The sequence below is a fragment of the Trichechus manatus genome, unplaced genomic scaffold, assembly GCF_000243295.1.
Source record: "Trichechus manatus latirostris isolate Lorelei unplaced genomic scaffold, TriManLat1.0 scaffold00258, whole genome shotgun sequence".
NCBI lineage: Eukaryota > Metazoa > Chordata > Mammalia > Sirenia > Trichechidae > Trichechus > Trichechus manatus.
Window position 1 is genome coordinate 2029553 of NW_004444194.1, and position 16536 is coordinate 2046088.

The 16536-nt window shown below is 53.7% G+C and overlaps 3 protein-coding genes across 3 annotated transcripts in view; 2 read left to right on the top strand and 1 right to left on the bottom strand.

The window, feature by feature from the left end:
* The first annotated feature begins 3099 nt into the window (after positions 1 to 3099).
* On the top strand, positions 3100 to 8481 carry FBXW9 (F-box and WD repeat domain containing 9). The gene is made up of 10 exons (XM_004389757.1): positions 3100 to 3514; positions 4700 to 4839; positions 4918 to 5046; positions 6354 to 6466; positions 6552 to 6643; positions 7622 to 7770; positions 7860 to 7973; positions 8088 to 8177; positions 8269 to 8334; positions 8407 to 8481. The coding sequence occupies exons 1-10, from the start codon at positions 3100 to 3102 to the stop codon at positions 8479 to 8481; spliced, it is 1383 nt and encodes a 460-aa protein (XP_004389814.1).
* Positions 8482 to 9511: 1030 nt separating this feature from the next.
* On the bottom strand, positions 9512 to 9890 carry GNG14 (G protein subunit gamma 14). The gene is made up of 2 exons (XM_023724724.1): positions 9798 to 9890; positions 9512 to 9690 (listed from the first exon to the last, which is right to left on the bottom strand). Exons 1-2 carry the CDS (start codon positions 9888 to 9890, stop codon positions 9565 to 9567), a joined length of 219 nt encoding a protein of 72 aa, XP_023580492.1. The 3' UTR covers positions 9512 to 9564.
* A 3206-nt stretch (positions 9891 to 13096) lies between these two features.
* The window catches only part of DHPS (deoxyhypusine synthase), a 5017-nt gene continuing 1577 nt past the window's right edge, over positions 13097 to 16536 (top strand). Inside the window, exons 1-7 of the mRNA XM_023724769.1 lie at positions 13097 to 13413; positions 13982 to 14146; positions 14370 to 14491; positions 14574 to 14670; positions 14749 to 14835; positions 15313 to 15418; positions 15503 to 15653. Coding sequence (XP_023580537.1) covers positions 13207 to 13413; positions 13982 to 14146; positions 14370 to 14491; positions 14574 to 14670; positions 14749 to 14835; positions 15313 to 15418; positions 15503 to 15653 — 935 coding nt within the window. The 5' untranslated portion in view covers positions 13097 to 13206. The remainder of the gene's footprint in view (positions 13414 to 13981; positions 14147 to 14369; positions 14492 to 14573; positions 14671 to 14748; positions 14836 to 15312; positions 15419 to 15502; positions 15654 to 16536) is intronic.

Genomic DNA, 16536 nt, shown 5'->3' on the forward strand with positions numbered 1-16536 from the left:
GACTGCAGAACAGACCATCAATTGCTCATAATGCAAGTTCAAGTTGAAGCTGAGAATAATTAAGACAAGTCCACGAGAGCCAAAGTAGGACCTTGAGTATATCCTACCTGAATTTAGAAACCATCTCAAGAAAATGTTTGATGCATTGCACACTGATGACTGAAGACCAGGCTAGTTGTAGGATGACATGAAAGGCATCATATGTGAAGAAAACAAAAGGTCATTAAAAACACAAGAAAGACCAAAATGGATGTCAGAGTAGCTAAAGCAAGTGGAACAAATGAAGTAAAACAGCTGAAAAGATTTCAAAGGGTGGCTCGAGAAGACAAAGTAAAGTACTATAATGAATTGTGCAAGACCTGGAGTTAAAAAAACAAAATGGAAGAACATGCTCAGCATTTCTCAAGCTGAAAGAACTGAAGAAATATTCAAGCCTCAAGTTGCAATATTGAAGGATTCTACGGGCAAAATATTAAACAACACAGGAAGCATCAAAAGAAGATGGAATACAGAGTCACTGTACCAAAAAGAGTTGGTTGACATTCACCCATTTTAAGAGGTAGCATATGATCAAGAACTGATAGTATTGAAGAAGTCCAAGTTGCACTGAAGACATTGGCGAAAAACAAGGCTGCAGGGATTGATGGAATACCAATTGAGATATTTCAGCAAACGGATGCAGCACCGGAAGCACTCACTCGTCTGCAGATAAATTTGGAAGACAGCTACTTGGCCAACTGACTGGAAGAGATCCATATTTATGGCTATGCCCAAGAAAGGTGATCTAACTGAATGCAGAAATTATCGAGCAGTATCATTAATATCACGCAAGTAAAATTTTGCTGAAAATCATTAAAAAGTGGTTGCAGCAGTGCATTGACAGGGAACTGCTAGAAATTCAAGCCAGATTCAGAAGAGGACGTAGAATGAGGGATGTCATTGCTGATGTCAGACGGATCTTGTCTGAAAGCAGAAAATACCAGAAAGATGTTTACCTGTGTTTTATTGACTATGCAAAGGTATTCAAGTGTGTGGATCATAACAAATTATGGATAACATTGGAAAGAATGGGAATTCTAGAACACTTAATTGTGCTCGTGCAGAATCTATACATAGAAAAAGAGGCAGTCATTCCAACAGAACAAGAGGATACTGCATGATTTAAAATGAGGAAGGGTGTGTGTCAGGGTTGTATTCTTTCACCATACTTATTCAATCTGTATGCTGAGCAAATAATCCAAGAAGCTGGACTATATCAAGAAGAATATGGCGTCAGGATTGGGGGAAGACTCATTAACAGCCCCTGATATGCAGATGACACAGCTTTGCTTGCTGAAAGTGAAGAGGACTTGAAGCACTTACTGATTAAAATCAAAGACTACAGCCTTCAGTATGTATTACACCTCAACATAAAACAAAAATCCTCACAAGTGGACCAATAAGCAACATCATAATAAAGAGAAAATATTGACGTTGTGAAGGATTTTATTTTACTTGGATCCACAATCAACGCCCATGGAAGCAGCATTCAAGAAATCAAACAATGTACTGAACTGGGCAGATCTGCTGCAAAAGACCTCTTTAAAGTGTTAATAAGCACTTAATAAGGACTAAGGTGCGCCTGACCCAAGCCATGGTATTTTCAGTCACTTCATATGCATGTAAAAGCTGGACAATGAATAAGGAAGTCCAAAGAAGAATTGATGCCTTTGAATTATGGTGCTGGTGAAGAATGTTGGATATACCATGGACTGCAGAAGAATGAACAAATCTATGTTGGAAGACGTACAGACAGAATGCTTCTTCAAAGCAAGGATGACAAGACTTTGTCTCATGTATTTTGGATATGTTATCAGGAGGGACTAGTAGAACATCATGCTTGGTAGAGGACCAGTGAAAAAGAGAAAGACTCTCAACAAGATGGGCTTACACAGTGGCTGCAACAATGGGCTTAAACATAGCAATGATTATGAGGGTGATGCAGGACCAGACAGTGCTTTGTTGTGTTATACATAGGGTCACTATGAGCTGGAACTGACTAGACAGCACCTAACAACAATGACGACACACAAGCCTCAGAAAAAATCTTATTGCTACCTCAGTATGGCCCAAGGATCACCTGCATGAACACGGGGAAAACTAAAAATGCTGACACACACTCTCTTCGAGTTTATTCAACTCATAGCGACTCGACAGAGTAGAACTACCCCATAGGGTTTCCAATGCTGTAATCTTTTAAGGAAGCAGACTGCCACATCTTTCTCACGCTGAACAGCTGGTGTGTTTGACCTGTTAACCTTTCTGTTAGAAGCTGAGTGCTTAACCACTGTACCACCAGGGCTGCTTCCACTGACATATACAACACAACTCTCCTGAATGCCGTTCTGGAGGTCCTCATTTTAAAGCCAGCATTCATTCAACAAACAACGCATATATTCTAGTGATGATAATTGACAATAAATAGCAAAACACACAGTGGTATTGAAATATGGCGGCAAGCGGGAAGTTGGGAAAATGTTGCAGTCTTACGTAGGATCTAGCAAGAGCCATTGGCTATTTAAAAGAGTCAGGCAAAGGGAACAGCACGTGCTATTGTGAGATGATTTGTGTTAACACTGTCTGGCCCCAAACAGCCTTTCAGTAAATAAGATGGTATTTTTAACAGTATGATTTTTGTTCATTCAGGGTATTTCATTGAGGCTTGGGTGCCTTGTAATGTTTCTGGCTCTGGAAAAGGTGAGAAAGGAGTTCGAATCACTACCCTGCCCCAGACTCCTATCTTGAAAAGGGCCTTCTCGTTTCTAAGCTCAGTGTCACTTGTAAGAGGTGCCTTCGACAGAGCTGCGGTTGTTTAAAAAAAAATGCAGGAACGAAGAACCTGCATTTTCCAGCGTGCCCGTAAGTCCGACGCATCTGCAGACTAAGACCCCTCCACCAAGAGGTCGGTGGAGAGCAAGTCAGTTTCCGTAGTAGTCCCGCCCTTTCTGTCGGCGCATAAACGTCATCATGATGCGCCGGAAGTGCCCTCACGCTGCCTAGGAGACAGGACGCTGGGCCCACAGCTGACAAGGGAGGGCCAGCCGCGCCCATCGGGCCGTCATGGAACTGCCTCTAGGGCCGTGCGATGATCCCCGCGCTTGGGACTACGACTCGGACCCGGACCCGGACCCGGAGCCCGATCCCGACGCACAGGCCGAAGCCTACGTCGCCCGTGTGCTCAGTCCGCCGAAACCCGGGCTGGGGCCCCTGCGCGCCCCGCTGCTGCCAGTGCCTGACGCGTCCCCTGGCGCCCTGGAGCCGCGGGCTGCGTCCAAGGTTTCGGCCGTAGGTGTCCCAGGCCTGCTGAGCCTCCCCCCAGAGCTGCTGCTGGAGATCTGCGCCTACCTGGACGCGAGCCTTGTGCTCCAGGTCCTGCCGCGAGTATGCCATGCACTGCGCGACCTTGTGCGTGACCATGTCACTTGGAGGCTACGCGCGCAGCGCCGCGTACGCGCGCCCTACCCAGTGGTGGAAGGTGCGCGCGCCCGGGGCCGGGGCTGCCCGCCCAGGTCAGGCTTGGGACGGGGGAGAGGTTGCAGAGGACACCCGACGTGCTGGGGGCATAGCCCCTGGAGCAGGCTTCGTGGGTGTTCTGGCTTTGGCTGGAGGCCCAAGTAGTTACTGATGGCGCCAAAGCCCCTGAACTCTGGGTGTACCATGAAGCAGACACTTGGGGTCCTGAGACTGTGGAAACCTACAGGGGATGGTGGGGGGACTGGGGTCCCTTACCTGAGAATCCAAAGGTCCTCAGGCTTTGGGTCGGTTGATATCAAAGTCCAGACCCCTGGGTGACGGCTGACACAGGGACTTGAAGTCTCAGGCTTGGCATCTTGGAACCTATACTTGGCATTCGAGATAAGCCCAAGAATCCTCAGATGTAGAGTTCTGGGCAGCAACTGATGACTCCAAAGCCCCTGATCTCTAGAGCCTTGACCTAGGAAGGCGTGAGGCAGGGACTTAGTGTACCCAGCCTGTAGCCTTGAACCCAGACTAGGGTTTAGGGGATTGGATCCCTGACATCAGTATCCACAGATCGTCAAGCCCTGGATCTAGCTTGTGGTCTTAGGCAGGGGCTGGTGGTCACTTCCCCTGCCCTAGAGGTCATGGGTCCCTGGGGGATAAGACAGCTTGGGGACTCTGAATTGATATTGTTGGTCCTGAGACAGTGACCTCTTGGCTCCTCAGGCCCTTGCCCCATCCTGAGTAATAAGCTGGGTAGTTGATTATCCTAACTTGGAAGGTTTGATCTGCAGAGATCAATGATTCTCAAGGTGTTGCCATCTAAGCATCTTGATCAGATTCTCCCTACCAGCTTGATAACATAGATGCCTGATGCCTGAAAGTCGAGGGGCTGAGGTCAGACCTCAATGTCCTGAGGCTGCTGCCCTTCCCTAGTCTCAGGTTGGGGAATTAGGCCTGCAAAAGTGGTCCTGAGGCTCCAGATCTCCAATTTCTGGAAACTGGGGTGAGGAGTCATCTTACGTCTGCCTAAGGGGTGAGTGCGCAGTGGTCCCGAGGTGGAGTGGGGAGAAGGATTCAGGTGGTGGTCTGTTTAAGTCTGGTGCAGGTCAGGATCCCTGGAGCCAGGGGTGGGATTGGCCAGCTGATGTGGGTGGCAGGGTCCCTGCCCACCAGGGACCCTGCATCTGGTGCCCTACAGAGGAGGACTTTGACTGGCCAACCGCCTGCATTGAGCTGGAGCAGCACCTGGCACGCTGGGCAGAGGATGGGCGTCGGGCTGAGTACTTCTGCCTGGCCGATGGGCACTTTGCTTCTGTTGACTCCGTGCTGCTGCTCCAGGTGAGACGGGGCCAGCTGTGGGCGAGGCAGGGGTGGGCCGGGGTGGACCCCAGCAACATTGCCTCTCTCTCCTCCCAGGGTGGGGCGCTCTGTCTGTCAGGCTCCAGAGATCGCAATGTCAACCTGTGGGACCTGCGGCAGTTGGGAACGGAGCCCAGCCAGGTTCTGGTCAAGGCCCTAGGCACCCAGCCGAACAGCACCCACAAGGTGAGGGAACAGGCAGGGAAGAAGACGTGAGGCTTGCGGCAGGGCACTAAGGGTAAGGGCATGGGTTTTGGCACCAGTCCTCAGATTTGTATCTAGACTCTGCCCCTGCTGGTGTGACTTTGGGTGAGATGTGTGACGTCTCTGTGCCTCAGTTTCTGCTTCTGTCCAACGGGCAGTTATGAGGATGAAGAGCTTCACTAAGGCACTGACAGTTGGTGGTGCTCAATAGGTGTCAGGTAAACCCTGAAAAGGAGTCTCTGGTGGCACAAACGGTTAAGTGCTCAGCTGCTAACTGAAAGGTTGGCAGTTCAAATCCCACAGGCCCCTTGGAAGAAAAGCCTGGCGATCTACTTCTGAAAGGTCATAGCCTGTGGAGCTCAGTTATACTCTGATGCACCTGGGGTTGCCATGAGTCGGAATTGACTTGACGGCAACTGTTTTTTTTTTTTTTTTTTTAAGAGGTATGCCCTTAAAAGACCACCCTTAAGAATCAGAGAGCCCTGAGCATGACTGTCACTTTGTGAGAAATGGCCACAAAGGGCACATCCACCAGCCATTGAGGTGGTCCAGGCTGGTGACCAGGAGCTTGCGCTTGGAGCCTGAGTGCTGTGTTCAAATCCCCGCTCTGCTACTTCCTGGCTCTGTGACCTTGAATGAGAGACTCAACCCCTCTGTGCCCTAGTTTCCTTATTTGTAAAACAGGACACATCACAGTACCCGCCTCAGGGGATTTGGTAAGGAATTAGTCAGGAGCCCACATTCTGTGCGTGTTAGCTGCTGAGGCGGGGGCCCATATTGCCAATGAACAATCTGAGGGAGGGGACGTGAATTGCTTGGGTCACAGAGTGGAGGTGCCACTTTTAACCATATTGTCTTGCGGCCTCAAGCCACCATTGGTGTTGAGTCTCCTCAGGACTTGACTTTAAAATGTTATTGGGTGGGTGTGTGCATGCCCCAGGCTTTGAAGTCGGATAGACCTACAGACCCAAGCTCTACTCTCAACTTGGTACTGACTTGCTCTGAGTTCTTGAGTCAGTTGTCTCCCTCCTCTGACCCTCAATTTTATTAATAGTGTATGAAATGGGTATGATCATAAGAAACTAAAGTTGTACTGCAGTCTGTCAAAGCGAGTGTTAAAGGGGAAGCTGTGTGGCTTTGGGTCAGCCTATTGACCTTTCTGAGCCTCATCTGCAAAAATAGGGAAGGCCACAGGCTTCCTCTCACTGGGCTCCTGTGAGGAGCCCTGAGCTAAACACAGCCCATAAGGTGGGGCACCCATGTGTGACTGCTGTGCCCTGGTCCCACAGGGCTGGGTGTGGTCCCTGGCGGCCCAGGACCACCGTGTGTGCTCCGGCTCCTGGGACAGCACGGTGAAGCTCTGGGACATGGCGGCTGACGGACAGCAGTTCGGCGAGATAAAGTATGAGGGGTCATGGGCAAAGGGGACTGGGGAGGCAGGGCCCTGGCTAGCCACAGCCCCAGCCCTGTGGTCTGTGTGTCCCCAGGGGCAAAGCCGCCGTGCTGTGCCTTTCTTATCGGCCTGACATCCTGGTGACGGGCACCTATGACAAGAAGGTGACCGTCTACGACCCCAGAGGTGGGCCAGGGGCCCTGGGCGTGGGTGGGAGAGCAGGGCTGCCTGGGATATCTAGGGTCAGGCAGGAGGAAACATTCATGGGATTCTCAGCCTGACCGGGGTGACAGGCACATCACCCCATGCTAACCACTCAGGGTGACCAGTGCTGTGGTGGATGCAACATGCGTGATTGGGGGGTGGGGGCAGAGGAGGCCTAAAATTAGGACAGTAATAATAACAGCAGCACTATAGGGTTAATCGGAAGACAACGATAATAACATTGACTTCATAGGGTTAACAGGTGGATTAGATAAATTAGTATACATAAAATGCCTAGACTACTGCCTGGCACGTATATCTGTTCTGTTGCTTATTTACTGATTCGTTTTTATTGTGTTTAATTGGAGGCTCTGTTTGTTATCGGGAGCCCTGGTGGCACAGTGGTTAAAGCATTCGGCTGCTAACTGAAAGGTCGGCGGTTCAAACTCAGCCACCACTCCATGGGAGAAAGATTTGGCAGTCTGCTTCTGTAAAGATTACAGCCTTGGAAGCCCTAAGGAGCAGTTCTACTCTGTCCTATAAGGTCCTTATGAGTCGGAATCAACTGACAGCAACAGGTTTTGGTTTGATGCATTATCCAGGTGGAGCCAGACCAGGGGGCCGCGGATGGAGGAGTGTCCCAGTAGGCCCAGTGCAGGCAGAGGTGTTTTTCACTGGGACTTGCCTTGGTCAGCTCTGCCCTGAGAGGAATAGTGGGATTGGAGCAGGGAGATGGGACAGGAGGTGGGGGAGCAGAGGCAGGGTCAGGGGAAGAGAGGTCCTGGGGAGGCCTGGATCCAGCTGGCCTGGGATAGGAGGGGAGAGACGGGGTGGGGAACAGGGCAGTCAGAGGGTTTTGCCAGGGAGTATAGAGGCACGGGAACCTCTGGTAGGCTGGGGTTGCCTGAGGGGCTCTGATACCCCTGTCCCCGCATCTTCCCTGGTGCGTGGCCCCCGCAGCCGGCCCGACCCTGCTGAAGAGCCGACGGCTACACTCCAGTGCAGTGCTGGCGCTGCTGGCTGACGACCGGCACATCATCTCAGGCAGCGAGGACCACACACTTGTGGTGTTTGACCGCCGAGCCAACAGCGTCCTACAGCGGCTGCAGGTGGGAGCCTCCCCTGGGACCCCAAGGGACTGGGGCTGAAGCCTGGCAGGGCATGGCCTGAGCTGCTGTGTTCTCGATCCCTCCTGCAGCTGGACTCGTACCTGCTCTGCATGTCCTACCAGGAGCCCCAGCTCTGGGCTGGTGACAACCAGGGCCTGCTGCACGTATTCGCCAACCGCAACGGCTGCTTCCAGCTTGTCCGGGTCTGCCAGGGCCCTGTCTGGGCCTCCTTCCTACTCCCTGGCCCTGGGTGGTGGTGAAGGGCTGGCCTTGGGAGAGCCACGTCTGAGTGTCATTTGTCTCTCTTCACTCTGCAGTCCTTCGATGTGGGTCACAGGTCTCAGATCACAGGGATCAAACACTCGCTGGGGGCCTTGTACACCACGTCCACCGACAAGACCATCCGGGTGAGACCCGGGCCCAGCCCCTGCCTCCAGGACAGTCTGCCCCCTTGACCCGGTGCAGACTCCTTGACCTTTGACCTTTGCCCCTCATCAGGTGCACGTGCCCACAGACCCTCCGAAGACCATCTGCACCCGTAACCACCACAACGTGCTGAATGGGGTAAGACCCGCACCCTACCCCCTGCTCTGGTGCCCAGAGCGCCCCTGACACCTTACTTCCCTGCCCACCCAGATCTGTGCTGAGGGCAACCTCGTGGTTGCTGCCTCCGGGGGCCTGTCGCTGGAAGTCTGGAGGCTACAGGCCTGAGCAGATGGATGTGGATACCACTGGCCAGCAGGCTGGCCGCGGCCACTGTTCTCGGGACCTTCCCCGACGTTGGTGCTGCCTCTCCTAGCCCCGCAGGCCTAGGGTACCAAGGAGTCTGGGCCATGGTCGGGCTGGGGTCCCTGGGCTGGTCCCCATGCCAGCAGCTGTGATACTGGAGTTCTAGCCCATCTGGGGGACTGTTCCCCAATGTCGGGCCCTGTTTTTGTTATGATCTGGACACCTTGCTCTCTGTTGAAAAGTTGAGAATGAAGAAGAAATAAACCTGATATAATGTTACTGTCAGCTTGGTGTAGCCCTACTAGTGTCTGCTTGGGGCTGTGATGCTGTAGGGGTGTGTGGGAGTCAGCGTGAGAGACAGTGTGTAAGGACGGGGCTGGACATGTTGGTGGGACTAGGCATGGAAGCTGCGGGTGCTTGTTTCCATGACTTGTGTCTGTGTGCCTGTGCCAGCCACCAGTGTATTTTGTGAGTCACACGAGTGATCGTGTGTGTTTGTGTGTCACTGGGTAGGCAGGTTTGGCGGTGTTTGCTGCTGTGGTAACCCTGTCTGTGCGTGTCTGCAGGCTTGTGTGTGTGTGTGTGAGGAACAGAGACTTGAGTACTGTGGGCACTTGTTTCTATGTTCCCACCTCTGTGTGTGAGACACAAGCATGTGCATGTATGTGTGTGAATGAGAGAGCCACGTGGGGGAGTGTGGAACATGTGTGATGTGTGCATGAGAGACGTGTGTGTGATGTGTGTGTGTGAGATGTGTGGGTGTGCAGATTATGACTCTAACCTGGTGTGTGTATGCACAGTGGGAGTGTGAAGGCATGTATGCTACCCCCTAGGTGCAGGGGTAAGGGTGGGCTGGGTGGTAGGTGCATGCTGTTCCTCCAGGATGTGTGTGTGCTGCTGTGGTGATGACCCCGAGGTAAAGGGGGGAGTGGCTGGGCCAGGTGTGCGCCTGGCCCCGGCAAGACCACAGTCCCACCCGTGCCCCCATCTCAGCCCAGCCAAGCCATGCCCTAAGAAGCATTCACTTCATGTTTATTGAGGGGCTCTGGGTCGCAGGCCGCAGGGTCATAAGATGGTACAGGGCTTCTTCTCCTTGAAGGGGTTGGTGGCAGCTGGAATACCCACAAGGAAAGGATCGCTCTTGGCCTGCTCCGTGCAGAACTGCAGCAGGTCGGTGGCCGCCTTGGACACCTGCAGACCAACCCAGTCAGCCAGAGCCAGACCTGGCTGTTCACCTGCCCCCTCAGCCCACATGTGCCCTCACCTCACCCCCACTTCCCGCCCCACCCCGCTCTCACCTTCACGCGGTCAATGCCTGCCTCCATCCGCAGCTGCTCCACAGCCCGACGGGCCTGCCCAATATCACTGCCAGTGGCCACCTTGCTGGACATCTGGGGGAGGGTGAGCAGGGGCGTGGGCAGAGGGCCCAACCTCAGACCCTGAGCCTGAGGGCTACCTGAGGGCCCCCACACCTTTGTGTCCCTTGGGGACTGTGGGGGAGGGGTGGCTACTCCCCGACCCCTGGTACCTCGGCTGAGGACTTCTGTCGGCAAATGCCTGGCTGCCTGATCTGTCTGTTGCCAGCCCCACTCTGGCTCAGTCCCTCCCCCCACACCAGCCCCTCGTCTCCCTCCTCTCCCTCCCCCACCCCTGCAGAGACTTTGAAGCCAGGATGCTCCTGAAGTGAAAAGTCACCAGCAGGCAGCAGCTGCCTCTGCCTAGGGCGTCTGTGCCCCAGGAGGCCCAGGGCAGCCACAAGACTGCCCTAGTGTCACATGTCACCAGGTCCCTAGGGGACTGAGCCCTTCAGGCTGGAGGAGTGCGAAAGCCCTGGCCATCTGGACGCAGCCCCTGCCTCTCCTCTCTGTCTACACTCCCAGCCACAGATTACTCCACCCACTTGCTTAGAGTGATGGCTTCCTCTGTCCCCATCCCAGCCCCGAGGGCCTACCTCCCTCCTCCCCCGGTCACAGGCATCTCAGACCTAACTGCCAAAATGAGAGTCTGAATTATCTTCCCCCAGACCTCCTGCCCTGGAGGAAAGCTCACCACCACCCACCCAATTGCTCAAACCAAAATCTCCAAGTCCTTCATTCCTTTTTCTAGTAATACTCTGTCAAGTGCCTTTAGATAACTTTCAAATTGGGTTGTGAGTCTGGTCACTTCTCTCCACCTTTGTTGATCCCGCCCTGGCCCAGCCCCCATCTCCACTAGTGTCCAGCTCCTGCCCTCCCCCACTCCCTGTTCTCCTGCATGCAGCCAGTGGGAATCTGTTAAAAAATAAGAGTCTCTAGATCACTTTCTTAAAACTCTCCAAAGCCTTCTCAGCCCCTTAGAATAAGACCCTCCCTCCTCACCTCATCAGACAGGGGCCTGCCTGGTCTTTGAGTTCATTTCCTATTGGCCTCTTCCTCCCTCATTCCTCACTGACCACCCTGACACCCTTGTGGTCATTCATTCATTCAGCATATTTGTTGAGATCCTCATATGTGCTGGGCACTGCTCAAAGAGCAGGAGGAGCAACAATGAAACAAGACAAAGCCTGCTCTCATGGATCGGCCGTTCTAGCTGGGGAGGGATGGACAAGTAGATAACATGCATACTATAATGTACACACACGTGTACTTACAGAAGCAAGGTGAGGCCGAAGTGAGGCTGAGAAGGGGATGCTGAGGGAGGGCTTCTCAGAGGAGGTGACATTTGAGCCAAGACTGGGAGGAGGAGCTAGAGAAGGGATGTTCCAGGCAGAGGGAGCAGCAGGTGCATTAGCCCTTGGTCAGGAAAGAGCTTGGCATCTTCTACGAACAGCAAAGGAGGTAGTGTAGCTGGAGAGGAGTAAGCGAGGGCAAGCAGGGGGAGATGGGGCAGGGAGGTCAGCAGGCCCTCCAAGGGGGAAGCCCCCGTTAGAGGGTTTTAATGAGGAATGACATGTCTGATTTATTTCTACAGAAGAGCTCTCTGGCCTGTGCTGGGAGACATTCGAGGGAAGGAAATCCAGCATAGAGGTCACAGGGATGGAGATGTTGTTAGGTGCCTTCTAGGCAGTTCCAACTCATAGCGACCCTATGTACAACAAAATGAAACACTGCGCCATCCTCATAATCGTTGTTATGCTCGAGCCCATTGTTGCAGCTACTGTGTCAATCCATCTAATTGAGGGCCTTTCTCTTTTTCACTGACCTTCTACTTTACCAAGCATGATGTCTTTCTCCAAGGACTGGTCCCTTCTGATAACATGTCCAAAGTATCCATCCTTGCTTCTAAGGAGCATTCTGGCTGTACTTCTTCCAAGATAGATCTGTTCATTCTTCTGGCAATCCATGGTATATTCGGTATTCTTCGCCAACACCGTAATTCAAAGGGGTCAATTCTTCTTTAGTCTTCCTTATTCACTGTCCAGCTTTTGCATGCATGAGGTGATTGAAAACACCATGGCTTGGGTCAGGATGGAGGTAAGCGCTTGGATTTGGGACCTATTTTGTAGGTAGAGCTTAGCAGATGTGCTGATGGATGGATGGGAGCTTGAGAGAAGGGGAGACATCAAGCTCAACACCTCAGTATTTAGCCAAGTAGAGGAGTGGAGGGTAGGATCATTTGCCAAGACAGGGATGACTGCAGGGGATCAGATTTAGGTGGAGAGGAAACAGAGGTGGAGCGTTTCAGGTTCTCATGGGGATGTCAGGAAGGATCTCTGTTCCTCCAATACAGTGTGCTCATTTCGAGGCTCAGGGCCTTTGTGTGGTACTTTTCTCTCCTGGAATCCACTGCCCCAACCACCCCATACACATGTTCACATAGTAGGGCCTCTCTCAGCCTTCTGATCTTGGATCAAATGTCACCCTTGCTGTCCTTTCCTAACCAATGTTGTTGTATCTCCCCAATCAGACTGTGGGCTGCAGGTGTCTTGTTCACTGCTAAAATGGCAGCACATAGCACAAAGCCCAACATGTAGTGCGGCCTCTACACATTGTAGACTGAGTGAATAAAGGGGCCTCTTCTGGACTAGACCCTGTGCACAGTTAGGAGGATGCCTGAGGTACAGACCCTGCCCTCAAAGGTCTCACAGTTTCGCTGGGGTGGGGGGAGGGGGGAAGAGGTCAACCCTGGATCCCAGAAGAGGCCCTGACCATTCTAGGTCAGGGAAGGATTCCTAGAGGAAGTGGTAGCCGAAGCTGGGGAGGCGGGGAGAGGGAAGGGAAAAGAAAAGCAGAGGGTTATGCTGCACGGGGAGGCTCTGGAGACTTGCGAGGGCACAGCAAGGATCACTGTCCCATTCGACGAGAGAGACTCAGAACCGGGAAAGTGTGTCCGACACTGCCTGGCGACCCAAATCTGTACAAGGGCGACACCTCCTCGAGGGCATAGAAATGGGCAGGGGAAGCTCGGAGTAACGCGACAGGTCTCCAGTAGGTGGCAGTAAAGGTAGAAATCTTCATTCCTCTGAGGCTGAGAACAAACGAAACAGAAAACACAAGCTCCCCGCGGCTTCCGTACTACTGAGCGCTTCCCAAAGACGGCAGCACCCTGGACTCTCCGCCTCCAAAGAGAATCATGTGACTGAACAACTTCCGGCCCTTCTCGCCAGGGTTCTGCACAAGCTTCACTTCCGGCGCTTTTGTAGAGCCGCTTGTGCTGGGGCCAAGTGTTTTAACCCCGCCGGCGGCCTGGCCGGGTGCGGCTCTGGCTTGAGAACGCGGCCGTAGGCGCATGGAAGGCCCCTCGGAAGGGGAGGCGCCCGCGGCGGCGCTGGCCGCCGTGCTGAAGCACAGCTCTGCGCTGCCGCCCGAGAGTGCCCAGGTCCGGGGCTATGACTTCAACCGCGGTGTGGATTACCGCGCACTGCTGGAATCCTTCGGCACCACCGGCTTCCAGGCCACCAACTTCGGGCGCGCGGTGCAGCAAGTCAACGCAATGGTGAGGCCTGGAGTAGGACTTTCTGTGGTGGGGCGGAGCGTGGCCTCCGATAGGAACAGTGCAGTACTTAGAGGGGGCGGGCAGGAGCGGTCCAATAGCTGGAGAGAGGCGGGGCCTGTCTTGGGCTAGTTTCTGTGTTACGAAAGGACCCCAGTTGGGAAAGCTTGGTATCTGCAAAAGGTGGGGCCTGATTCTAGGTAGGTGGCGGGTTTAGGCAAAGAGCGCTGTGTGGACTGGGCAAAGCGGTAGTGTTAGGGGAAGGAATAGAGGAGGAGCCTAAGTCAGAGCGGCCCCTGAGTTTGGGTTTGCACTTCTCAGCTTAAAAGGGACCAGGTCTGCAAAGGAGTTGCTTTCTGAAAGGTGCAAGGCCTCAGCCTTTGGCCTGAGGTCGTGGTGGGAAGGGGTCGGGGCCTGCACAGAGCGCGTTTTATGGACCCAGGTAAAAGTGTTCCTGTATCCCTGAGTGGGCAGGGCCTGGGGATGGAGTCAGACTCTGGAATCGATCTGCGGCCCTTGAGCTGGGTCATGGGGCCAGACAGAGCTCTGCTCACCCGGCCCCTACATTCAGATCGAGAAGAAGCTGGAGCCGCTGTCACAGGAGGAGGACCAGCATGCAGACCTGACCCAGAGCCGCCGCCCGCTCACCGGCTGCACCATTTTCCTGGGCTACACGTCCAATCTCATCAGCTCGGGCATCCGTGAGACCATCCGCTACCTTGTACAGCACAACATGGTGGGGACTCGGTGGGCCTGTGGCTTTGGCCTCTCAGTCTCAATTGGGAATAAGATCATTATTTAAGTGAGATGGGGAACTATGGGTCAGTTTTAAGGAGTGAGTTTGTTTTGTAGCAGAGTTCCTCTCTAAGGGTCGTTAGTTGAGGGTTGGGGGTTTGGAGCTTGCTTTGGGCATAACAGGGTCCACCTTCCTGGCCAACCTGGATGTCTTCTGGCTGCAGGTAGATGTCCTGGTGACCACGGCGGGGGGCGTGGAGGAGGATTTCATCAAGTGCCTGGCACCCACCTACCTGGGCGAGTTTAGCCTCAGGGGGAAGGAGCTCCGGGAGAATGGGATCAACAGGTGGGGAGCCCTGAGTGGTGCTGGGCAGGGGGTCTGGGCCAAGGGGTTCAGGTCTTGATGGCCACCCTCCTCCTGCCTTCAGGATTGGGAACCTATTGGTGCCCAATGACAATTACTGCAAGTTTGAGGATTGGCTCATGCCCATTCTGGATCAGATGGTGCTGGAGCAGAACACAGAGGTGGGGCCAGGGCAGCCTTGGGGGTAAACATGGTGGGGGTCAGTGTTGGAGCCGGCTGAAGCAGCTTTCCCCTCCTAGGGTGTGAAGTGGACACCGTCCAAGATGATCGCCCGGCTCGGCAAGGAGATCAACAATCCAGAGTCGGTGTATTACTGGGCCCAGAAGGTGAGGGGGCTGGGTGGAGGCAGGGCAGCAACCAATTCTCAGGTGTTTCACCTTCACAGCCACCGGGGGAGTCAGTGCTGTTACTCTGATCATCCTCACGATATAGATGGGGAACTTCAGACACAGAGAGGTTAAGTAATTTGTCTGAGGTCACCTAGCCACCAAGTAGGGTCCTGGGAAGCAGTTGGGGGCAGCACTTAGCAACCTCCCTCCCAAAGGCTACAAGGTCCAGCAGTCTGAAAAATAACAAGAGCTGTCACTCTTTATGTGCTAGATATTGTCTGAAGTATTTTGTGTGGGTTATCTCATGTATGTCTCCTCACCTGAGGGAGATGCTGTTATCATTTTACAATTGAGGAAACTGAGGCCCAGAAAAGTTAAGTACCCTGCCCACAATCAGGCAGGAGGAAGGGGTGCGCTGGGGACAGAGACCAGGCTGCCCCCACCGCTCTGAGCTCCAGCCCCTGCCCTCCCCAGAACCATATCCCTGTGTTGAGCCCAGCGCTCACGGATGGCTCGTTGGGTGACATGATCTTCTTCCATTCCTACAAGAATCCTGGCCTGGTCCTGGACATCGTTGAGGGTGAGGTACTGGGGCCACTATGGAGGTGGCATGGGAGGAGGGCCAGTTGGGCTCAAGGCCTGAACACAGCCTTTCTTCCCCTAGACCTGAGGCTCATCAATACACAGGCCATCTTTGCCAAGCGTTCTGGAATGATCATCCTGGGTGGGGGCCTGATCAAGCACCATATTGCCAATGCCAACCTCATGGTGAGTGGGCTCACGGAGGGCAGTAAAAGGGTGCAGGCTGGGGGATGGTACCTGTGCCCAGTCCACAGTGGGAGTGGCACAGATACGCCTGTGTGCTCGGCCTTGTGCTACACACTAGGGAGACAGCTGTGGACTAGACAGGCAGGGATACCTGTCCTCCAGGGACAGCCAGCCAAAGGACATGTATGTCAGGTGGCAGTAAGTGCTGTGGGGAAAAGTAAGGTTGGGTGATGGCATGGCAAGAGAAATGGGTGCTGTTCAATAAAGGGTGTTTGAGGGGAGCCTTTCTGAGAAATGGGACCCATAAGTAAAGATTTACATGAGGTGCCTCCCGTGAGTCATGTGGGTATCTCGGGGAAGAGTTCTGGGCAGCGGGAAAAGTCAATGCAAAGGCTCTGAAGAGCCTGAAGTGTAACAGTTAGGAGGCCGGTAGGGGGAAGAGTTGGGGGAGACGAGAGCAGGGATATGATGCAAGGCCTCGTGGGCTACAGGGAAGATTCTGGTTTTTGCTAAGTGGGACCGCTGGAAGGTTCTGAGCAGAGAAGGGACATGCCCCAGGCTCAGGTCTTCCCAGGCACCCACTGGCTGTTGCCAGGGGAACAGACTGTGGAGTGGTAAGGGTGGAGCTGAGAGACCAGGAGGCAACTGAGCTGGTCCAGGCCAGCAGTGGTGACAGTGGGGCCACGGAAGGGGAAGTGGTTGGGTTTGGAGATATTCTGGAGGTAGCAGAGGATTGTTCACACCAGGTCCGAGGTGGGTCTGGGGAAATGATGCCCATCATCTATCCAGCCCTGGGGCCCCTCCCTCCCGCTCAGGCAAGGCTTTCTCATGTTGGAGTGAGGGGTGCTAAGGGCTTTCTCAGGAACACATCTCTCAGCCACATGCCCATTCCCTCCTCATCTCTGTGCACTGCTGTCTCTGGCCACTGTG